Here is a 24936-nt window from a genome sequence, read left to right as displayed (position 1 = left end):
AAGGTGATAATTCAGCGGGACTGAATCGCGACGATAGATCTTATTTTAGCCCGCATCGTCTCCAGAAAGTGCAGCCCCTGGGAGAGCGGCGAGTGCCGGGGGAGCGGGGCGGGGGAGGCTCGGGGCGGGCGCTGGCCGGGCCGAGCGGCGTTCGCCGCCCCCGGACTCTGCCCGGAGGAAGCCCGGCTGGGACGAGCGAAAGCCTGGACGGCGCGGGGGCCGCAGCCCTTCCCCGGCCCCCGGCCGAGAGGCACCGCGAAACGCGACGGAGCCTTCCCCCCCCCCCCCCCCCCCCCCCGCCGCTCCCCGGCCGGGGCCCGGCTCCCCCGGGGCGGGGAGCAGCGGCAGCAGCATCCCGGCAGAGCCGGGGCCAGGGACCCGCGCTCGCCGCCCAAGTTGGATCCGCCAACTCGGCGGCGGCGGCGGCGGCGGGCGGGCGGGCGGGCGGGCGCAGGCTGCTCCCCAACCGACGTGGGTCTGGGGGCTTCGCCTCCGCGGGGTCCCCGCGGGAGAGCGGCCGCCGCGGCCCGGCCGGGGAGCGCCGCTGCCGCCCGGGGAGGGACGGACGGACACGGACGGACGGACGGAGCGCCCGCCACGGGCACGGCCCGGCGCGGAGGGCTGCGGGTGCGGTGCGGTGCCGTCGCGCTGCCCCGCTCCGCCCGGCGGCTGCAGCGGCGGGGGGCGGCCGCACGGGGCCGACCCGCTGCGGGAGTTTCCTGGCAGCGCCCGGCGGGTTCCTGAGCCAAAGTTTCCCCCCACCGCAGTGGCTGGGTTGGTTTGGTGGATTAATTTTTTTTTTTTTTTTTTTGGGGGGGGGGGGGGGGATACATCTCTGATATCGGGGGTTAGGTGGGGAATTACTTTTAACTCCAGACGGAAGCGAATCGATTCGGACAAGATTGCCTGGAGCTCAAAAGGAATGCTTCAAAATATTAAGGCGCTGGGCGTGCTTACACTTTTCCTATCTATTTTCCCCGTTGCTCTTTCCGAAACGCCTGGTCCTGATCGCAGGGGCACTGCTATCCCAGTTCTGATTTTCTGGGGCTTATTACATGTCAGAAGTGTAAAAGTCCTCTGGACAATTTACAGACAAAACATCTGGTTCGTTGAAGCAAAGCTACTGGACTAAGACAAACAAACTTTGCTGCTGTGTAAATCGACTTACCCAAACAATTTACATTCAAGCAAAGATTTTAGCCCGAAGAAAAACTTTTATTCATTTGTATTCAGGAGGTTGGGGAATTCATAGGCATTTTAAAATAATTTCGCTCTAATAAAGTTAGGTAGATACTACAAAATGTCTTTCTTCTCAGGTTATTATTGCTGTTACAGTGGTTATTGACAACACGTTGTATTGTACAGAAGTGGAGTGTCGTTTTCGGTCGTGGGCAGTGGTGTTTTTAAACAAACTTGTCAGATGCGTATTCATCTCGTCCAGCCTTAATGGGACCTCTTTGTTCTTCGCCGGCAGAATCCGAAGTACTTTCCGCGCACTTTCTGCGTTTCGATGGGGTGCCACCGAGGCGTTAGGAAGGAGGGGACGTTTCTCCCCCTGGGGCAGAAGGCGGCGGCCGGCGGCTGCCCGGACTCCCAGCCGGGCAGCGGGTGCCCGGGGCGGCTGCGGGCTGCCGCGCTCAGCGCGCCCGCTCCGGGGCGACGCCTCCGGGCTGCTCCCGCAGCCCGCGCCACCGCCGGTGGGCGCCGGGGGCGGGGGGGCTTGCCCCGGGAGGGGAAGGGCTGCTGGCGGCCGAGGCGCCCCGGCCGCCCGGCCCCGCGCCTTCTGCCGGGGCTTGCCCGCTCCCCCCCCCCCCAGCGGCCCCCCTCCCCGCGGCCCGGCCCCCGGCGGCCTGGCCCCGAGCGCGCCGCCTCCCGCCTCGACAGCTCGCTCCTCGGCCGGCGGGGCCTCAAGAGGCCCCAGCGCTCTGACGGCCAGCCCCTCCCGCGTGTCCGGGGGACGCTCGGCTGGCCAGGACCCCGCTGGGTCCCCGCCGGCTCCTCCGCTCCGCTTGAGGGGTGGAGGTGCCCCGCGGAGCCGGGCTGGCGCTGGGGGCGGGAGGAGAGCGCCCGCGGACGGAGCAGCTCGCCCAGCGGGGCTGCCCCCCCCCCCCCCCCCAAAAAAAAAAAAGGCAATCGACCGATGCTAACAAACGGGTCTCTGGGAGCAGCTCCACAGGCGCTGGGGGACCTCGACGCCGCTTCTCCCTTCCTCGTTTGCGGTGAACCGGTGGCCGAACAACAACACGCTGCTGGGGAGAGAAAAAGGTGAAAGCCCGAAACACGCCGGTTTCTACCAGGCAGCTGGTCCAAGTTTATTGAATAAAGTTCCCTTACTGGTCCTCCCTGGCTGTTCCCGTAACTAACAGTTACTTTCAGGGGTCCTTTTATCAGCTCAGCCCGCTGCCTCCGCTCGGACCTGCGTGGCAGGAGGGCTTTTCTGGGCAATTGTGGGAGTTTTCACGTAGGGGAATGAACTGAGCAGTGAAAATACACACCAAAGAAGGGCGCTACACGGTGCACACCGTCGAAATGCAAAACATTCTTAGCTGGTGGACAGTTCGGGAGTGATGGTTATCTAATTATGGGACTTATAAATAATTGGTACCTTGGTTTAAGACTGCCGGGAAGAGCGAGCTTAGAGCTGAGCCTCATGTGCTGAGTCTTTGTAGATGGAGCCTGTACAGCCATCGATTTTACACGTTATGCCTGTAAATGTTACACTTAATAAAATTACGGGTTCTGGCTCTCTTGAAATAGGCTGTGGCCCCCAAAGAAGCTGATGCCCATGAAGGAATCTGCATTTCCCTCTGTAACTCGTCTGATAGAGACTTCAGTGGATTATTTTTTTTCTTCCTTAAAAAACTGGACATAGTTAACAACCAAATTATTCCACAACTTCCTGAGCGCTTTGGCACTAAGAGTTGTGAAGGTGCAAGTGCAGTGCATCTGTCCGTGTGCGCGTGTATCTGCCGCCTGTCTCTCTTTCTCCCCCACGCGTGCACAGACACACACGTGTTTTTATAACTGAACTGAGAAAGTTCCTCCAATTAGTGTTTACGGAAAGTTTAACTTTTTTTCATTCACCACCCCACCCTCCCCCTACCCCCCCAATCCCAAATCGGTGTACTTTTACGAGCCCATTACCCTGCACTGCCCGCGCTTGTGGCCCGCCCTTTGAAAAGCAAGGGAAGTGTTGCTAGAGAAACCTCACCAGACGGCAGGGCTGGTGATTTTTCTGGCAAATGTTTGTTTTAGTGACCCCGTTCAGCCGCTGAGGTTGCAACCCGCCAGCATCTTCCACGCAGGCTGTACTTCTGCGAGAGGGAGAGCTCTGCTAGGGAATCTGTTAAAATACACATGCCACTAAATTCATAAATAACGTGCCTGCAGGTAGGTGAGCGTAACAGCGAGAGGAGGACCACGCACCCGTGAAGCCGAGCCGAGGAGCGCAGGAGGGTGCGCACCGCGCCGGGCAGAGCCCCGGCCGCGCCGGGCGGGGAGGTTACCTTACCTCGGGCGGGTTGTGTGTAACTAGAAAGCTAGCGAAAGCTGAGCAGATTTAGAGAGGGCGAGGTGGAAGGAAAAAAGTTCTTGCAACTTGTACCACCTACCCCCCCCCCCCCCCCCCCCCCCCCCCCCGCCAAATTAGTGACTGGCGGCTGCGGCGTTTTCCTCGGGATGCTCTGCAGCCAACTACTGCAGGATCAGAGCAACTCCTGGCTTTGGAGAGGACGCTCGCACGTTTAAGAATAGCCTTCGCGGGGCTGAACTGACTAAGCACGCCTCAGGACTGTTAGTTTGCGGTAGTTTTCAGGGCGTTTTTTCAGCGCCCGGTGCCAGGCTGACCTTCCTTCCCCGCGCTCTGTGCGGCCGGGCGGCAACAAAGCCGGCCGGGGCTGCCGGCTCCCCGCGCTCTCCGAAAGTTTCTTTCGGCCTTTCCGGCTCCAGCGCTCGGAGAAATCCTCCATGTTGCGCAGCGCCCGCCGGCTCGGCCAGCAGCCTCCTAAGCCCGAAGTTCACCTATCGTCTCCCGGGCTCCGCGTTTAATTCCGTCCCGAGGCAGCAGCCATCGCCCCCGCCGAGCCGGGAGCGCAGCCGGGCGGAGCGCGGACCGCGCCGCGGCCACCCCTGCCCCCGGCCGGCAGCATCCTTCGGGGACACCACACACACACACACACACACACACACACATGAATTATTTAGGTTTTTCCATTTCCTAACTCCTACTTAAAGGGGGAGGAGGGAGAGAGGAAGAACGCGTTATTAATCGCAGGCTAGCCCTCTCTGTTTTCCAGGGCTGTCTAACATTTGTAAATACTTATGCTGCGGCTGGTCCCCTCCTTCCTGGTTAAGTTGTTTAGTATGTCGGTTATTTGTACCGAATCCCGCTCTGTGTTGTGTCTGATGTGTTGTCGTTGCAATGTGCAGCCAGGGTGACACTGATGGATGCGCCAATGGTGAGACGGACAGATGTTAGGGCGGATCTAGCGGCATGCACCGCCACAGCGGCGGAGCCCGCCCGCACTGGGCTGCCAGCCGCCGCCGCCGCCGCAGCCCCGCGCCCCGTCCTGGTGCAAGCGCACACTCGCACTCGCACACGCACACACGCACACACACACACACAGAGGGGTTTTTTTTTGGGGAGGGGGGAACCTCTCGGTGTCGGCTCTTAAGTAGATCTGATCGCTCCTTCCGAGAGCAGATACTGTTAACTGTGAGGAGCAACCAGCGAGTATCAATGAGATGGAACTGAGCGAATTTGGCAGCAGAAGCGGCAATTGACAACTCACCGTTTGCTTGTTTGCAAGAAATGTTTCGTTTTCCCCCAACAGTAGCAATTTCCCGGGGACTTTAGGCGACTGCGATTTTTTTTTTTTTTTTTCATCCTAAAGATCAGCTTAAAAAAAACCAATCAACTCATAACAATAATAATCAAAAAAAAAAAAAAAACCCCAAACCTTCTCCACCCTTCATGTAAAGTGTTTGAATTTCCTGCAACTTCAAAAGGAAAGCAAGAGCAAAAGAGCGGCACGGCGGCTTTATAAGATGTGAAGACGCAACAACATCTGCACTTAGTCAGGTATTTGGAATTATCCCAAATCTCGAAGAATGGGGGCGAGTGGAGATTTTTTTGATCTTACCGTAAAAGTGAGATCATCCTTTTTTTTTATTCCTCCCCGTGAACTTTAAAAAGAAAAAAAAAAAAAAAGAAAGGAAAAAAAAAATCGCTACTGTTTTTTTGTTGTTGTTGTTGTTTTTTGGGTTTTTTTTTTTTTTTTTTTTTTTTTTTCCCTTCACTTCTCCCAAGCCCGGGCGGCCTCCGGCAGCGCGGCGGTGCGGGTGCGGGTGCGGGGCCGCCGCGGCCGGGCGCGCAGGGCGGCGGAGGCGGGAGGCCGGCATGGGCCCCCGCGCGCCCCCCGCCGCCCCGGCCCTCCCCGCTGGTGCGCGGCCCCGCCGCCCAGGGATGCGCAATCAAACCCGCAGCACATCGATCCGCCGGCGCTCGCTGAACTGAGAGCGGCGGCTCGCCAGTGAACTTGGACCAAAAAAAAAAAAAAAAAAAAACCCAACAAAAAAAAACCAAACCCGAAAACCAAAGCCAAACCAACCAACCAACCAAAAAACCCCAAAACCAAACAGCCGAGCCCAAACAAAAAGAGGGGGGCGGGGGGGGGGGGGGAAGCCCCAAAGGAGGGAAAGAGGGAAAAGTGATCTTCCGCGAAGAGCCGGGCGCGCGCGGGGCGCGGGAGTGCGCGGGCGCTGCCCGCTCCCCGTCCGGCCGGCCGGCGGCACCGCGGGGCAGGGCGCAGCGGCTCAGCCGGCGGAGACGCCGCCGTTAACGGCCGCCGGCCGGAGCGGCCCCCGACACCCCGCCCGCAGGCGCGAAGCGGAGCCCGGGCGGCTGTGGCGCCAGCCAGGTGGGAGCCGGAGGGCTGGATGTGTGCCGGCGGGCGGCCAGCTGCCCGGCGCGCCGGTGAGTGGGGCCGGGGCGGGCGGCGGCGAAAGGTGCGGGGCGAGGCGGGGGCCCTGGCCGCCGCCGCCGCTGTCACCTCGCGGGGCGGCCGGGGCTCCGCGGGGTCGGGGCTCTCGAGCGCCGGGCCCTCCTCGCCGGGGGGAGGGGGCAGAGGCTTGGGGGGCGGCGGGAGGGTCCGCGCCCCGGCGTGGCGGCGATGGCCGGGAGGAGTGGGGGGGGGGGGGGGCTCCGGCGGGGAACGGGTGTGCGCGGGGGCGGAAAGGGAAGGGCTGCCGGCGGGGAGCGGAGCGGAGCGGGCTGTCCTGCCCTGCCCTGCGCTGCCCTGCCCGGGTGTGCCCGCGGGCCGAGCCCCTCCGCCGCGGCGGGCTGCTGAGGAGAGCGGCGGCGGCGGCGGGCGAAGTTGGGCGGCAGAGGGGGCGGCGGCGAGGGCGGCGGGGGGGGGGGGGGGGGAGCGGGCGCCCCGCCGCCGCCGCCGCTGCTGCCGCCGCCTCCCCGGGCGGACCCTTCGCCGCCGCCGCCGCCGTGGCCGGCCGGCGGCGGGCGGTCCGGCGGCGCGATGCGCAAAGAGTTAAGGTGCCGTCCGGGGCGGGAGGCGGTGGGAGCGCGGTGCCCCTCTCCCTCTTTGCGGACTAGTTTGAGTGACACTGCGATCATCTCGTTTCCCTTCAAGCTTCGCCTGTTGCCGCCGCCGCCGCCGCTCCAGCGCCGAGCCGGGAGCCGGGGAGTGGAGAGCGCAGGCTGAGGCTCCGCCGACTCCTGCCAAGAAATCCCCCGTCTTTATGCCGTGATCTCCCAGCCCGGCCAGGCACCGGGGGCGCAGGGTGGGGTGGGGGGGACTGCGGGCTCTCCCCAGCCCTCCCGCCCGCACACCTCTTCGGGGGGCTTCCCCTCCTCCTTCCTCCGGGGCGATTTGTCAAACTTCCCCCCCTCTTCTGCCAGCAGCAGCAGCAGCAGCAGCAGCAGCAGCAGCAGGGCTGTCCTCTCCTCTGTGCCGCCTCCTCCTCCTCCGCCGCCGCCGCCGCCTCCTCCTCCTCCTCGGCATCGTGCATGCACAGCAACAAAAAATATATCCCCAACCCAGCCCTCGAGCCGAGACTGGAGCAGCTCACCGGATCTCTGGGGCTAAAGCAACTCTTCCCACCCCCGCGCCCAGGCAGCCCCCCCCCGCCGGCGCCGGCGGCCGCAGGAGCTCAGCATGCCGAGGAGGAAGCAGCAAGCGCCCCGGCGCGCAGCAGGTACGAGAGCCGCCTTCCCCGGCCGCCCGGTTCTCCTCTCGCTTTCCTCCGTCTCTTTCACAGCCGCTTCCCCCGGCGGGCTGAGCCCGTCGGCGTGGACCGGGCTCCCTCCCCCGGCCCCGCTGCCCGCGGTCGCGCGCTGCATGCCGTGGATTTCGCGGAGCAACTCTTGGTCTGGAGGCACAACGCTGTGGCGTGGGGCGGAGAGGTGGGGGGGGGGGGGGAGTTGAGTGGATTTTTTTTTTTTTATTTTTTTTTTTTTTTTAATTCCCCCCTCCTTGGGGTGGCAGGGGTGGGGGCGCGCGGAAGGAAGCCCTTTCCCTACTTTGGTACCCACTTTGATGTCGTCCCAACTCTGCCATCGCCCCGGCTCGGTTCGGGGGGCAACACTTTGTGGGAGGCAGGAGGGTACGTGCAGGCACATGCTACATGTACACGTATGATCTCTGTGGCTCTAGGGGTGGGAGAAGGAGGCGAATTTTGTTGGTTTCCAGCCCGTACTTTGGCACCTACTTCGCTTCTCTCCCTCGTAGTCTTCGTTCTTCTCCATCCCCTTCCCCCGCGGGCGAGCAGTTTGTGAAAGCCAGTGAAAATACTCTTTTCTTAAAAATCTGGTTTTCCTGTAAAAAGCGATAGGGTACGTGTAAATACATGGCACGCTGTGAATGAAGTGGCAGGGACAAAGTGACTTGGAGGGTCTGCAGTGTGCCTTGAGGATCCAAGCCCAGGACTGTTTCCTTTGCCCAACTTTTATCTTTTTCTCTCTCCGCCTTGTACCGGACTGGAGATGTCTCTGCTGGACAGACAGACCCACCTAGCTGGTCACTCTCTTTGGCAACCTCTTCTGTTAATCCTATTGATTTCTTATTTATGAGTCCAGATGAGAAGCTGCAAAGGAAACCAAAGGGGGGGAGGGGGGAGAAAAAAAAAAAGAAAAAGAAAAAGGATCTGTGTATTGTCAGATGACTGGCAAATGTTTCTGATAGTGCCTTTACAATTTCCTTCCCCCCCTTTTTTTTTCTTTTTAGAAATACTTTTCGAGGCTTTGTCCTAGTGAGGTTTTGTTGTTTGTTTGTGTTGTTTTCCTTATGCCAGAAACGTCAACTCCTGTTAAACTTAGGCAGTATTTTTTGGAGAAGCCAAACTGAAAAGAAAACAGTAAAAAAAAAAAGCCCCACATAATTTTACAGTAATCCTTAGTTGGGGATATGCGGGCTGGAAAAGGTTTCCTTGGCCTGTTGCCATCCTTGATTTGATGGCTGATTGATCGCCTGTCATCTGGCTGCCTTTGATCTATTCATTCCCGATAAACATCAATAAATCACTTGCCATGGTAACGCCAGACTCGGTGACGTCACACGTGGCCTGTCAACTCTCTGTCAGCGCAACTTCAGGGGCTCCTGGCTGGATGTGCCACATAGCCACGGGGACGAGGGCTTCCAGGGCCGTGGGGCTGACCTGGGGGGAGGAACAGGATGGGCTTGGGTTAGGGACGGCTTTGGGGGACCAGCATGTGACAGCCATAGTTCGCCTTTGACAAAGGAAGGCTCTGTACCAAGAGGCCGGGTGTAGAAGTTTTCCAGAGGCTCCGGCAGCTTTCTCGGTAGGGCGTTTGTACTCGTGCCTATAACAACTTGAAGCAGGTAGTCCTGCAACTTGGTAGGGCGTTGTTAGAAAACGGGCATTCAAAAATGTGACGGTGCTTTCACGCTGCCTGACAACTTTCTCAGAGTGGTGTGGTTTGAATTCAGTAAACAGCAAGGGGCTCGGGGAGGAATACAAATTGTAGATAACTATGTCCACGTTTCCTTTCTTCTCTTGTTCGACGTATGCGTGCATTCGTCTAGGACTTTTGAAATAGAGAAATAGACTTTCTAGCAGTCTTGCTCCATATACTAACAGCTAGAAAGTTTGGAAAGTTTTGCAGTACGGTAGGGGTACGATCTAGCAAACAATATCGTAGCCAAATACGATAATATTTTGCATTTCTGGCTTGTGCCGTCAAATAAGACTTTTCAAAGAAATTAAAAAGGTGAACTTTTCCTAGCACTTGGGAAATTCTATTTTGGAACATTAATTTAGTTCTGCAAAATCTAGCTCTTTCAAATATTTGACATATTCGACTGTGCTGTATGCTGGGCTCTCCATGGGCTGGAAGAAAATGTTTCTGCACTAAACACGCATTCTGAGGTATCTTTCTCTCTCTCTCCCTCTCCCTCTCCCCCCCCCCCCCTTCATCTCTCCCTCCTTTCTCAAGTGAAGCTACCCATGATACGTGATCTATCTTTCATATTTAGCAGAAGTGTAATCTGTTTAAACTTTTAGCTTTTTGATAGCCACATTAAACATTTAGTATTGTGTATAATTGCTTCCCACTGAAATGCTGTTTTATTGGTCGCATTGGAAATGTTACTTTTTCTAATAGCAGTAAAAGCAAAGGCTTTTTTTTTTTAACACCTTAAAAACCAGCTAAGAAATAACAGGTTAGTTAAGAAATATTCATTACAAAAACTTGACTGCAGGACTAATAGGAGATGGAAGAATGGTTTTGCTCTATCAAAATGACCCGTCAAAACGACTTTGTTTCATATTTGATTTAATTGTCTCTCTCCTGACAGGCACATTCATCAATAGCTTAATGGTCAATCAGAAGTTGGCAGAGTGAGTGCTTTCATTCTTTCCCATACACTAGCTTTGGCTTTACTTTATCAAAATGCCTCTGCCTAATGGATATGGGGGATGTAGAATGACTGAAGGGCTACTTATTTGAGAAGAGCGAAAAAACAAGAACGTTTATGCTGTTGATAAGTGCATGAAGATAAATAAGTGAGCTGTATGAGGCATTTTATTTTAAGGCAGAAGAAACTTACATCCCCCCCCCCCCCCTTTTTGGCTTCAGAGCTGCGAGTTATAAGGTTCATGACTGCTTTTGTGGCATACTGAGAGTGATGACAAATTGATTGCTTGGTACTGAGAGAGAAAAAAAGGTGGTGGTGGGGGGAGAATTAAAGATGTCTGCTGATTGGTAACTCAGGAAATCCAGTCCCCAGCAACCTTGAGAATACTCGAGAATTTTTTTTCTCCAAACTGAAAGGTCCGCTCAGCCATAAAAAAAGAAAAGTTGTTTTGCCAGCTTCATTAGTGTTCACCTAATTAGCTGTAAACCTGATGGATTCCTGACAGCTTTAATGATTGGAGATGACAAGCTCCACGCAGTGTCATCCAGCAGAATTAGGTTTGCAGCTAGTTTGATGTAATCAAGTTGATATTACACAGTCCTGGTTGCCTTTAGTTGTGCATTAACTCAATTTTCTGCTGCAGGTGACAAATGGGCTTTGGTACCTGGATAATCATGTCATAGGAATTAGGGCCCTTTTAATGGTCTGGAGTAGAATAACAACAACAAAGAACTCTCAGCAGCACAGAGCTCGCAGACATAACAGACAGGTGCACAAATTCTTTATGTCTAGCCCAAGTGTTAACACCACACTGTGGAAGACTAAAGCTGTCTCTGAGAATCAAGAATCTGTAAAAATGATAATTTCAGTTTGTTTGCTTTGAGGCTCAGGTGACTATTGTAGATGAATTTGGGAGGAAGAGTCAGGGGTCGCAATTTTATTCTTCACCTGTTAAAGCAAGAAGATAGAACTGATGCTCCAAAGACTCCTGTCATTTAAGTCAGGAGAAAGAAGGTATTTACTGGTTAGAGGCTACTGTCTAGGAAAGCTAAGATACTGCATTAATAGAGGCCAGTCTTGTTCATGCAAACAGTAATTATCTGTCCTTAAATTATGGCTTTTACTGGCAGCTTTTTTAGAAACCTATTTAAAAGATCAAGGAAATGTACTTCCTACTGACAGAAGCAACTTAATACATATTTTGTATACATACAAAGCTCTTCTGAGGAGGGACAGGGAACTAATGATTTGCTGGAAACTCATTTACTTTTTTTTTTTTTTAAACAAATTAAATAAGACAATGATCAGTTACTGGTTTTTGGACCCAGACGACTGTCCTGAGTTTTGAAGCCTCTGGAAAAAAACCAAACAAACTTGGGCCCATGTTTTTTTGTCTGGTGTTTGTTTTGTTTTTTGTTGCTGGTTTTTTTTTTTCTATGTAGTGTAGTTTAAACCCCAGAGGTAGCTGCATACTTTTTAGGCTCTTCACAACTTCCGTGCTTATATTCAAAAGATGCCCATGGTCAGTGTGAATACTGAAATACGTTAAATTGATTTTTCAGAGATGCGGAGCACTTCCACTTTTCAGGGACTTCAGTGCTCTCGCTAGTTATCAGCACCTCCAGAGCGAGGCTGGGAGTGCACAGCAGAAATACAGATGCAAGATGGCATGCAGGTTGTGCAGCCAGATTTCCAGGCAGCTCTGACTTCGGGAAGTTGAATGCTCGCTTTAATTTATGGGAATTGCTTGCAACTACATACATACCCCAAAAGTAAATGTAGCGATAAAGTAGACTACCTATAAAGGTACTTGCAGTGTCAGCCCTTGGTATGTTATTTGCCTCCAAACCTGCCACATATTTCTCTGTTGGACAGAGATTCTTCCTAGCAGCAAGCTGACAAAATGATTAGTTATGGCTGTCCTCTGCCTTTTTTTTTTTTTTTTTTTTTTTTTTTTCGGCAAAGTGTGAGGAACAATGCAAAAAAAGAAAAAGGGGCATAAATATAAAAAGGCCTGATAGATTCCCCTGAATATCCGTCTGGAAAACAGAATTTTCCAGAATCAGCTGCCATTTCTCCCATTAGCTTGACAGCTGTCAATTAGGGCTTCAGTGCTCTCCTGGGCCACAGTTTATTGCGTGCGGTTGATGTTGTCATTTTGTTCTCGGTTTTGCCTTGAGCGCTATCATGAGCAGGAGTGAAATAGTCAATAACTGATGTATCAGCAGTTATTTCTTAAATTGGCTTACAAGTCTGCATTTTTCCTCTTTTTACTAAAGATTGTTTTGTAAAGTGATTAGAATGAATTGTGACTGCTGCAGGGTTATGGGAAATGCAGTGAAGCTAGGGTGAGTTAGCAGGATTAGAGTGGGTCCTTTTTGTCAGCCCTGTTTCCAGGATTAGTGGAAACTATATAGGAAAGATCACCTTCAGGGTGAAGTGTGGGGTAAATTTTTTAAGTGTGTGCTACGTGCACACTTAGAAGCATATGGTGGTGCAGAGGGAATGAAAAGAAATAATTTGCCAGGATGTAAAGTAACCTCCCGTGTTATCTTTCTGAACAAACCTTGGCACTGCTAGTTTTACGGTGTAATAATCCATATTTTAGTCCAATGTCATGACCGTTTCCTAGCGAATCCAAATACAGATTGTCAAATTTTCATACAGCCTTATTTACAAGGTGCTGCTAGTAGATCAAGTATTAAGATGCCTGAAGTGTTGCATTGTCAAGTAAGAGTGTATGTATATGTATGGTTATGATACAACACCGAAAATAACATAGTTGCAGAGTGATCGTCTGTTATCTTATCTATGAAATACTTCAGCATCATTTACTAAACAATCTACCTCAGGTGTTTGAGTCTGCCTTTTTTTTTTTTTTTTTTTTTTTTTCCTTCTGCGTGTGTGTGTTTGGTGTTTGTTTTTTTAAAATTTAGTTACGCCCAAATTGTGGTTTATCAGCCTTAAGTTAAAAATGAAAGGTGAATACAATATATTGTATTTGGTAACAATGATATGGACTGGTACATCCAGACAGATAATATGCAGTTGTAATTAGACTGAATAGACAGGCATTCATTTTTAAATTCTTTGACACATGCATAAAATAGTCATATAATAAGATAAGATGACAATTTTATGTTAGGTTGATAAAGTGTCCCGATACATGCATTTAAATGTCTGTAAGCCTTTTTTTATCCAGACAGATTAATTCTAGTTTCCAGCATTTGCAGTTAGACATTAAATTAATTTAAAAAATCCCACTAAACAATGGCTGCGTTGCTTTTTTTTTTGTGTGTGTGTCATTACCTAAAGCAGGAGGATTGAAAAAATTTATGCAATTGATTCTTCTTGATTTCAACATTTAAAAAAAAATGCATGAAAACTGGCTCAAAGGATTTAAAGCATAGTCCACGAGAGGCTATACTGTAGTTTTCTTAAGTATAATAATGCAGAATAGAACATTGTCAGAGCTTGAAATTGTTTGTTACCATTTTCATAAAAAGGAGTGTAAGAGTTGAAATAAGTAGGACTTAATTTCAGAGACTGTGAGATTCATCCTACTGCATTCTCCTGATTTTGCGCCTGAAAGATATTTTGGTCATCTCAGTAGAGAGCCAATCTGCGGAATTTAAACGCTTCTCATTGCAAGCATCAACTTTAAGACGTTTCTCAGAAAATGTTCAAAGGTTTGGGTTTTTTTTTTTTCCCCCGGGGGGTGGGGGGAGAGTGGGGAGAAGAGTTACCAGAAGATCATAAAATACCTGAAAGCTCTTCACCAATGCCATTACCTGGCTTGTTCAGGCAGTAAAGGTGCGACTCTTGAAGAATAATCTAAGTTCGTGTTTTAGACTTAATGATAAATTATTAATTAATTCTGTCAGGACACATGTTATTAATTATGACTCTCTTTTCTTCATTCAGAACAGCTGTTGGGAATCGCGTAAGTTCACTGTATTTGTTGGTGTGGGAGTTTACCAATGAAGAGCTCTCCATTCCCAGCCTGCCTTACCTTTACCTCCCATCCCCTTCCTACTGGGGATGGCTGTTAAACAGCTAAGCTAAACTTGACGTCGCTTGGAATAAATACAAGTTTTGGAGGGATTCAGTGTGCTCACAATTATTACGGAGGTGGTTTTTTAGGTCCTGTCCACGAGTAATTCTTGTTTTAGCAAGGCTGCATGGCGGTGGGGAGGTCGGAAGGGCACCCACCAAGCCCTGGCGAGGGGGAAGCAGAGCGGTTTTCGTGCCTTTCCGCCAAACTCCCGACAAACTTCATGCATTAGCATAGGGGAGAGAGCTGTTTTATTATTCGTTTGGAATGATTCAAATTCATTTACTTTTGATATTTCCATCATTAAATTGAGCCCTCTGTTTCAGTTTCTTATGTGTTCTTTGCGGAATGCATGTTGCATAAAATAGGCAATTTTTAATGAACAATTTAATGTAAATGGGTTCTGAATTTAAATTAATATTAATGAAGCTTTGAGTGAATTTATTTTGCATACGTAAAGGCTTGTAACTCTTTCACCCATACACTCTTGTCTTTATGTACTAACATGGTGGTTAGGTGAATTGGCTAGTTTCCATATTTCACGATTAAAAAACTTTAATGGGTTTTACATGGATATTTGTGCTAGCGCAGCTTTACGCGGGTTAGTATCTCTATTAAAAACATACCTGCCTTTCTATTCAGATTTCTGTAGGTAACATTCTCCTGTGTTGCCCTGCCGTTTCCATGTATGTCTTTCTACTTTGGTTTTGCCTTTATGCTTAGAGAAAAAATTATTCCAACAATAGTCACCACAGTCAAGATGTTTTCTTTCTTTGGCTTACCTCTAATGCATTATGTATTTAGGAATGATGGGATGTTCTATAATTAATTCTGTTGGATGTAATTGCTATAATCACTTTGATGCTACACATAATAAAAATAATACGGTAAGCATACGAAAAAATATAAACACCTTATTGTAACACTTTATGTAAAATTCTTTTAAAAATGTTGTTTAGAGCGGAACCTCCGCTTCCATATTTTGTCAGAGCTAACGTGTATTTTAAAGTACGTTACTTAGTAAATGAATGAATTTTAGATATTGAAAAGATTTTGACTGGCAGGTTGTCTTATATGTGCGCGTGTATCTCTCTGACTCTGTGCGCTATTAAAGATGTAGTTCATTAAGAAGCCAACCTTCGGCATTGCTATAAGTGACACGTAAATATCACCGTATATCTCATGAAATAAGAGACAAATTTGTACATTGTATTAAAATCCAGCACCTAGTAAATAACACGGAAATGGAGTTGTACAGTGGAAAGCTTCTTTGTAGTGCAAAATTATGGGAAATAGAAAATGTACGAAGGGTAGCACGTAACTCGAGAGGGAGTTTTTCAGGCATAGTCCCAAATGGGAAAAAGACTATGGAAGGTGATTCCTCCCTCCCCCCCTTTTTTTTTTTTACCAAGTAGCTTTGAGTTATTGTTTGCAAACACAGTTTTTGATAGAGAGGAAATGAAAAAAATATGTGCAATGGGTTAAGCTGTGTAGCTGATATCCTTGATTCTGTAAAAAAATGTTAATATGGCCATAGTTCTTAATTAGTTGCACACCATACTTAATGCTGCAAAGGTCACTTGGTTTTATGGTCCAGCTTCGTCTATGAATTTGTATGTTTCCCCCCAAATTTATATTTTACTCTCCTGTATTTTCTAAGCAATTGAGCGTGCAAATAGTGGTTAAAATGCGAGCTGGAAACGAGATCAGAAAAGTACGTTCAGCGTGGCCACAGAAGAGTTGTTGGGGGGTTTTTGGGGGGTGTTTTTTTTTTTTTTTTGTCGTTAGTGTTATTTTCAAATAATGCGCAGTCTTTGCGTGGAGAGCAGAAGTATTCCATTTAACTTCTGTAAGCTGAACAAACAAACCCCGACCAACCTCTCGCTGAATTGTTCTGGGGAAGAACAGAACAGGGTGCTGTTTCTGAGTGTCTCTGGGACTGGGCTCGCTGCCTGCAGCCCTTTTCCTGCTAGGTCAAGCCTGTTGCTGGAGGGCCAGATCTCAGCAGGGGCCTCCTGGAGGCTTGGCGAGGCTGCTCAAGACTGGCAGCCATCAGTCATCCATCTGTGACACAGAGTCTGTTTTTGATGGCAGGGATGATAAAAGGCCTGGGAACTGTATAGGCCCTTGTAATCAGGGCCAGTGCTGACATCCTTCTCAACTTTGACAGCTTCTTCCTTTTCTCTCTTCACCGCCAAGACTGTCTCAACTGGATTTTTTTTTTTTTTCCTCTCTCTTGTTTCATGTACTTGATCAGTCTCAGATGCTGGGAATTATTTTTTTCTGAAGGGAGGGGGAGTGTTTCTTTTGGTTTGTGGGTTGGGCAGGTGTGAGAGGAAGTCTGGTTTTTTTTTCTTTTTTTTTTTTTTTGTACTGTAGGCCTGTTGCTAATTAATGTTCCTCCATAAGATTCTGTCGGAGTTGAGTAATGTTTTTGATCTTTATGCCTGATAACTGCATACTTAATGAGATTTCAAAGCTGTGAGTGCAGCTCCCTACAATTATTGACAGATGCCTTTTCTTTGCCATTGGGTTCAGCTTCATAAATCCTCCTGCAGTAATGAGGTTCAGAAGTGCCACCCTGCCAGTGAGCTAATGAAAGAGGGGGGGAGGGAGGGAACAGCTCATGCCTGCCTGACACATTTTTTTCCTTTAAAATTTACTATGCAGATGTCAAGCTGTGGGACGATTACTTCAAACATGCTAATTTTTATCTTGCTTTTGTGTCAAGCCTGCATGCCATTTTTCCCCCCCAATAATAAATAAAAATAGAAACCTCAACCTATTTAAATTTTATCATGGATCATAACTATTGAAGACTTTGATATATGCGTGTTCTTTCGCAGTTTCTAGTCAGCGGAGCAGTTTTTTGAAATCCGAAGGGCAGAGAGAGGATAAAAAAAAAAAAAAGGGGTGGTGGTGGGGGGGGAGCTGCCTCGGCCGCACGTCGGCCTGCCCTAACTGTGCACTTGAAACATCGGAGATTTCATTTTAGAGTTCTGAAACTAAATCCTGGTGGAGAATAGCCGCACCATGCCAAACAGTCGATTTCCTTTTCAGCAGAGCCATACATCACTGACCCACCCTTCCCTCCCGACGGAATGACATGTGTCATTTATCACACAGGCCCTGCCAGGCAGCGCGGGGGGTGCGCGGGGGGAGCTCCCTTTCCAGCGCTGCTGCCTTCTCCCCTCAGCACCGCCTGCCTATGGCGCAGCGCCGGCCGGCCGGGAGACGGCCGGCCGAGTGGCCGGGCCGGCGGAGAGGGAGAGGAGAAGCAGAAGGAGAAGAGAAGGAGAAGGAGGAGAGCGCCTGTGCTGGGGGGGGCGGCTGGCGGAGGGACTCAAGAGGTGGTGCTCTCTCCTATTATCTGCGAAGTCGTCTTGTTCAACCCCCTGAAGGTTTTCCCCTCCTGTTTTCTTTCACTCTCTTTTTATTTCTCCCCCCCCCCCCCCTTTTTTTTGTCTCCCCCCCCCCCCCTTTTTTTTTTTAAAGTTTGGCAGTTGGGACAAACTGGCTGACACGTATCATTCAAGCAGCACCAGCTTGCTGGGGGTTGTGTAAATGAATCTGGGAGCTCTTGGTTTCACATGATTCAAACGTGCATTATTGAAGATGGATGTTCCTTAAAAAAAGATTGATGATGGATATCAGGCTTATAGTGCCATTTATCATTTTGAATATTATTTAGACTTGCCGTGTAAAGCTGTAACTTGAGAGTTGGATGAGCTGGGACAGAATGGAGGCCTCGGCGTGCACGTTGTGATTGATGGCTTTGCTTTCTCATTGTTTGTTACCAGATACTAGCTGGTCATTACAGGAGTGCCTTACAATTGTTTTAGGGGCTGGATTTCCGTGTGTGTATGTGTGTGTGTTTGTACAACAGAGAGAGGGATGGGCAGAGGCAGAGTTAAGTTTTTAGCGAGAGCATTTCAGTAATTGTAAAGAATGTAGACAAAGCTGTGGCCCGTGCAAGGATACAGGCAATCTTTTGCATGAATACAGAGACACTAAAATATAAGCAGGACCGGAGCTGTTCCAGCATGGCATTGTCAGGCATTGCCAGTTCAAGTATAAAAATGTGCTTTAAAAATGTGCTTGTGAACAGATGAACACGCTCCAGCTTCCTTTCCCTAACAGGCTGCGTTTTGGTCCCACAGTGGCAAAGAAAACAAAGTTCTAGAACATAGTTATGTTCAACGTTTACATTTTTCTTTTCTGCCAGAGTGGTGAATCTTTTGAGTCTCAGCGTTCACTCCCAGGTGTCCAGGATGCTCCCGGAGGTGGATAGCTGGTCCGTGGGAGTAGCAAGGGCAATCCCTTCCCTTTTTGAAGCACTTTTGCTGGAACCAGGACACCCCCACCTGCTGGAAGAATTAAGGAAGCAGCTTTTTATAGGCAATTAGGTCTTGCATTGGAAGCACAGGCAGCGACTATCAGGAGATAGACACTCCAGCAACAGAGCGGCTTCAGCCGTAGGTAGTGCCAAAACTTCAAGCGATGGGGTGTTTGCGCGCAAACATCTCCGGGCAAGCACGATACGCAGCCCGGCTAAACTCGTTCTCAGTTGACAAACTATTGAATGTTTCTTGCCTGGCACGTCGTACAAAAATCAAATGATCGCCAGGAATGGTAGGTGAAATTAGACGAGAATGGCTTTTTGTTGAATCAGTCTTGAATTTGCACAGGTAGATGGTATTTTTGAAACGCTGCTTGTCACATGAACTTTTTCTTTGATTGCGAGGTGCCCTCCTAGCAAGAGGGAATTGGAGCAGCATGTAATTAACAGTGTACAGCATTTAGGTGAAAAGATGTTTCGCAGAGCCAATAGTGACTTTATACGAGTTTCACAGAATCGAGTTTTTCAGAAATCTGGTGTTTGTTATTCCTTCTACAAATCCAGTTCAGTTTGCTTTCGGCACACTCTCTCAGTTGCCAAAAGTAAGGAGAATTCAAGTTTATGCGCTTCATTCAAGTCCAACATCATGAGAAAACCCTGAAAAAGCCTAATATTTTCTATAAAGCCTTCAACAGTAGAAGGTAAAACTTTGATCTCCTACCCCTGCACTTGTGTAACACAGCAGGTAATTGAAGTACAAGTGCCAATTTGCTGGAACAATTGTAAACACACCTTGATACAAATGGCATCATTGCATTCTTACTGATTAGAAAACTTTGCTATTAATAGACACAAAGTCCATTTCAGGTGTAATTGGTAAGGAGCTGAGTGCACTCATGGGAAGAAACCTTGTTTTGTTTTTTGTTCGCTTTTATTCTTATCCCTTTTTTCAGTTTTATAGCTGGAGACATGATTTATTGCAGCCATCCATCTTTGGGGCTCATCCATCACATCCTGGTTGCTAGGCAATCATGGCAGCAGCTGTTTGCTTTGAATCAGACAGAAAAGTTGTCAATCATCAAAGGCAGGTGAATAGCATTAGAAACACGCTATTGTCAGACGGAATAATTAATCAAAGAGAGAAAAGATAATTAAAAAGATATGACCCTTGCAAGTACTTGCTCTGGGTTGCCTGGAAAAAAGAAAAACTGCCTGGTCTTTTCTAGACACTTAAGCAGCTGAGGGCTGATAAAATATGCACTCTGCAGTGCATAGTTTTTAATTAATTGAAAAAGGTTCAACATTCAAAGACGATGCTGGAGAAAAGTCTGATTATGAGCAGAAGTAATATTTATTGTTTGCATGAAAGGCTTGACATGGAGTTCTAACTTTCTGTCACAAATCTCCTGCATGCTTGCACTAAGCCTTTTTCAGCTTTACTATCTTCACTGGCAGTTACCAGAGTGTGCGGGTAGTCCGTCCAAGTAAGGGTCCTACGGCTTTCATCCAGCCTTTTCATTCTGGGCCACCTTTTCAGTGTATTGTCTCGTTTGCTATCCTGTCTAGCAGCTATCAGAGTTGCACTAGCTCTGCCATCAGCAAGGCAGGCGAAGCTCGACAAGTCCGCAGTACTGCTCTTCATTCAGTATAGGAAAGATGTTGAGGCAGTACCTATCGCGTTTCCAATCGGTGTGTGGAATAACAAGCTCTTGCGAGCTGATTCCCGAACCCAATTTTCCAGCAATCCTATGATTTTTAGCTGGAATGATGAAAAAGGTGCTACAAAGCCCAGTTTCCAACTCCTCAGAGTCTGGCTACCCTGGTGGTAGATGCGGCATCGCGTGCCCCAGCACAAGCGTGCGCAGGGAGGCACTTCTGGTGTAGAGCAGCAGTGACTGATGTTTGCAAAACAGCTGGGTAGAGCTCAAACTGCCATGGGTCTGCAGATTGAGACTGGTTTGAACGCTATAGTTGCCAAAAAGCTGCATGTCTGAAGCCGTGATATGGTAAACCATCTTTGTGAGAATGGAATGTCATGTTTTTGATTGTTGGGCAAAGTATTTGGGGTTTTTTTTGGACTACACAACTTTGGTGTTTGTTCATGCTTAGAAGGTAAGATGTCTGTGGACATACTGATCACAGGAGAACATAACTAGGATGATTGCATTATTAGAGTTTCTTTTTTTTTTTTTTTTTTTAAAAAGTATTTTGTAAGTAGTGAAGCAGAGGCGACTGCCACATTCCCTCTTCGTATTTTTTCATTTTTGATTTCATACTTTACTCTGTTTTCTAGAACCTGACAAAGAAACTTCAAGTTGGTGCTGCCAGGAGAACAAAACCACTGTTTTCAATATAAAAACTAGGTATTAGTGTTGACTATCAGCAAGATTTGCAAGGATATATGCTGTGAGATGTTGGGAAATAAAATTGCAGAATGAAAATCTTGCACACCGTTATTGCACACCCCATCCCTTTCGCATTGGCTAATTCCTTGGATTATTCTTTGCATAATTCTTTGCAGCAGTGTGTCAAAAGCAGCTCCTCTGCTAATTGTGTGTAGCCTGTATCACATTTTCTGCTCTCACACCCTGTTTCACTTGTAATCATTCCAGTATTTACTTAGAGGAGGAGAGAACACAGCTAAGAAGGAAATGGGGTACCATCTGAATACTGGGTATGACACATCTGCTGCATAGAGCTATTTGTTTCAACATTGGTAGCAGGAAGCTCAGGCTGAAGTTAACTTGGATGCCTTGGAGAGATCTGTAGCCTCAATTAACATTTTGTATTAGTGATTCCTCAGAACGTAATGTTCACCAAAGTTTGTGTGAGAAATAATAACATCTCTCTAAAAGCTTAGTATTAGCATTAGCTTTAGAAATATCCTCCATACATGGTGTGGCCAAAGTCAGTGTCGCCCATGGCTAATAGCATAGCATTTTTATGTAAACAGGATGTTGTCTAGAGTTGCTGGCAGGTATTTTTTTAATTGGGCTAACTTCTCTTTTCTACTATATGTAATGATAATTCAGTTTGACGTACTACTGGTGTTTTTTGTCATAGGTGTGTAGGTCCTGTGCCTGTACAGGGCTGGTGTATGTACGTTTGTGTATGGGTATGCAGCGCTTTCCCTAGCATGTTCTTGTGTATTAAATAAATGCGGGATAGCCATGCCCACATGTGAGGTGACATGTTTGTGGCTATAGAACTCTTTCCTCCTTTGCTGGGAAACGGATCTGTCTCCTTTTCACATATCAACACCTCTGATACCTTTTCAAGTATTTGCTGTATTTCAGATCTGCTGATCACAGTTTTATTTACTGATAGGGGAACTGTGGCAGTAGTTCCCTAATGGAGGGATATATAGTGCTGACATCAAGAAAATGTTGGATAAGAGACATATGGATAGATGGCTGCATGCTGGAATATAGGCAGCTATTGTTTAGTCTGATAGTGATTTCTTAGCAGATTATAGACAAAAGTTCCCCGAGATAATCTGTTTCCCTCTGCTCATCGAATTGAGGTGCATCTTTTCCCTCTGATTTTTCCCCGTCTCTTTTCTGTGCATGGTGTTGAGGGAGGACAGAATAGCTATTCCTCATTTGCAATATTTATTGATTCCCAGGTGAAAGAGGTTGGACTCTGTGAAAGGATTTTTCTGTCCTAGCCCCTTCCTCATTCTTCCCCAAATGCAAGTTGCTTTTGCAGTTGTATAAAGAAAACTGCTTAGGAAGTTGAAATACCTTGGTACTAAACGTGCTAAAGCTAGATCACCTTTTTGTTCATATGAAGTGAAAAATGGACAGAATATGTTAAACATGAACACCGTAACAGATAGGAAGCTGTTCTGCTTTAACTGGTCGAAGAATGTGCAGAGGGAGTTTAAAATGAACAGTCGAATAATAATCAAGCATTTGCCAGTGCTTAACTTGCTGTGTTAAGTAGAATGTAGTATCTCAGTAGGAACCACCCAGTTACACGATATTTGTATACTGAGAAAAATATCTTGAGGAAATACATATAACGTGCTTGGCTGAACTATGCCCTATGCTTGGCTGAACCGAACAAGCGTATAATGCTTCCCCCCCCCCCCCCCCCACCCCAGTACGTACACTTGCATATTCCAGCCTCTTACATTGCAGCTATGTGACAGACAGGCTTCAGGTCTGTCCTCCTCACTGCAAGAGATCCAGGGTATTTCTCACTGTCTTGAGAGAGCGCTGTCTCCTTAAAGGATTGAGAATATGTGCTTCCTTCTGAAGATTTCTGATGAGAGAGACTTTTTATTCCATATTCTTAAGGTTAGTTGCCCTTTTTGTTTCTCTCAGTGTAGCTTGCTGTTCCATCTTTTATATGCACCGTGATTTTAGGGTTTCAGTCCTACAAGCCTGTGCAGTGAAACAGAAATATTTCTTATCTCCGGTTTTCAGTTTGTCAGCAGTGTGCTTAAGAAAAGTCTTCTGCAAGCTAAGCCTGAAGCTTGGAAGATGTCCTGGTGTTCTCTAAGTCAACGTCCTTCAGTGTATGAGCCACACTGCAGTGAAATGCATAAAATACAGTTGTATGTACTTACATGATGTAAAGTATGAAAAGTATCTTGTTTTATTCAGCACATTTTCTAGGATATCTCTTCCGAAATGACAGGGGTAAAAGATAATGGGCTTATTGTCATAGGTGCAAGATGACTAACTCGTGTCACCTGATAATCCAGGACCAGAGCCAGATGGCCTCGAAGATAGGGAATCATCAGATACAAGCCATCGGGCAGGGTACTGCTTTCACTCTAATGTCTAGGGTAATCGTGTAGAAAGGAGCAGGAGTGGAAATGCCTTCAGGAGAAGGGAGAGGAAGGACTAGTGCCATGGAGAAGAAAAGACGGCTGTATGGTCCCCAGAAATAGAAATACCTGAATTCATATGTTACTCTCGTTCACTTACCTTCAAAATACCAAATACACTGTGCTGTTGTTTTAGAGTTAAATGTATGCTTTGCTCTCTAACCCCCAAATCCCCTTGCAGTTGCAGTATTAATGTAGTTAGATAGTTTGTGCATAAGAGTACAATTCTGTTAACCGCCTTAACTTTGTGAGTGAGAGATGGAGATATGTAAACTAGGTAGACTAACTGGGTTGGACTTGTTGCAAATTTTATTGAAAGAATATTTGAAAAGTAGCAGGTAGAACTTGAAACGGCAAAGACGGTGTGGGAGTGGTTTTTTAATATGCTGAAATGTATCATTTACCCAGGATACCTTGTCTTCCTTTGTTTTTGCTCTGGGCCTGCAATAAAATGCTCCCTATCTATATTAGTTAGCAAATACTCCGATGTAATATATGAGAATAGTGGTGCATTATTTCCTCATGCTTATATGTTTTCTGTATAAAATATTCTAGCAGCAGTGAAATCTTGCTATGTGATTGCATTTCATTTTGAGATGGTTAGCTGAATAAGCAGTAGGACAAGCAAGCAGTAAGCTGAATGAAGGAAAAAGAAATAAAATTTTACAGCACATTCTTGTTGTAGGAGTGTGCAACACAAAATTGTGTGACAAATGCTCAATCTGGTCTTCATGATTGAGCAATAAACAAATTACAAAACAAAGTTATCGTCCTTTTGAAACTTGTTCTCCGTCATGAAAAAGCGAAGTATTTAAAACATCTTTTGTTACTGGACGTTCACCGGTAGTGGTTTTTAGTTAACAAAACTATTTGTTTGCATTAGGGTGAAATTAAGAACTTTTTTTGTAGACACTAGAGACATTTTGTAAAGTTGATATACTGAATGTTGATAAAAGGAAACAAAATAGTTAAAATTTGTGACGAAATGACTGTTGCGCTTTGTTGTAAGGCCTGGAAGAATATACTTAGATTGCGCTATCAACTTTATGTAGTAGTTTGGTTACATTGCCTAAGTAGAAGTGTCTTTGCGTGTTGCATGTTTGTGTCATGCCCAACGTAATCTTCTCAGCAGTAGTAGTACAAATCTCTAATAATATTGACGCTCTGGAGTCCCCCAGATTTTGCTGCTTACATCCAGCAGAGATGTCCCCTATGTGTTACTTTCCGTTAAAAACTGTGAGCATGCAGTGATTATTGAAGTCTTGCAGATCACTGATGTGGTCTGTACTTTCCAGACAAGACCTCCCCCAAAACTTAAAAGTGGCAATTTCTTAACCTAAGGAATTTGCATCCTAATAATTGGGATGTTGGATGTATTCAGCGTGGGACGCACCTGCACTGGGAAAGGAGGCGTTAGATTCTTCCTAGAGTCTACAACAGTTGCTTCCCTGGATATTAGTGGTAGCAGGGTTTGAGTGCGATGAAGGAGCGGAGGACCAGGCAGCGAATCGGTCTCTTCAGGGCTGTACATACCAGAGTGCGAAAGGGGCTTTCAGCTCCCCCTTCCCTCCCGTGCCTTCAGCTCCTGGGGCCGGTGTGGAGCCTGGGGGGTGGCACTGCCCCGTTACTGCACCAGTCCCCTGGCCCCATCACGACTGCCTCCAGCCCGCCCGGGGAAGAGCTTCTGCTGGGTCTCACAGACTTGGGTGCGATGGGCCATGCCTGAGAACCGTGTCGCCGAAGCAACGCCAGTCACCGTCCATACAGCAGCAGCTTTACCTTGGCTGTTACGGCAGGTCAAGTGGTCCAGGGCTACGGG

At 47.9% G+C, this 24936-nt stretch overlaps 1 protein-coding gene across 3 annotated transcripts in view; it reads left to right on the top strand.

Annotated features, from left to right (window-relative positions):
* The first annotated feature begins 4939 nt into the window (after nucleotides 1–4939).
* TSHZ3 (teashirt zinc finger homeobox 3) overlaps nucleotides 4940–24936 on the top strand; it is a 65979-nt gene continuing 45982 nt past the window's right edge. The window contains exons 1-2 of one of the 3 annotated variants that reach the window (XM_049804652.1): nucleotides 4940–5080; nucleotides 6645–7209. In XM_049804652.1, coding sequence (XP_049660609.1) covers nucleotides 7170–7209 — 40 coding nt within the window. In that variant the 5' untranslated portion in view covers nucleotides 4940–5080; nucleotides 6645–7169. Of the gene's footprint in view, nucleotides 5081–5868; nucleotides 5975–6574; nucleotides 7210–24936 lie in introns of those variants that run through there. The other 2 variants (XM_049804649.1, XM_049804651.1) reach the window with 2 other exon arrangements.

The sequence above is a fragment of the Accipiter gentilis genome, chromosome 7, assembly GCF_929443795.1.
Source record: "Accipiter gentilis chromosome 7, bAccGen1.1, whole genome shotgun sequence".
NCBI classification, from domain to species: domain Eukaryota; kingdom Metazoa; phylum Chordata; class Aves; order Accipitriformes; family Accipitridae; genus Astur; species Astur gentilis.
This window is presented reverse-complemented; position numbering and strand designations above follow the sequence as displayed.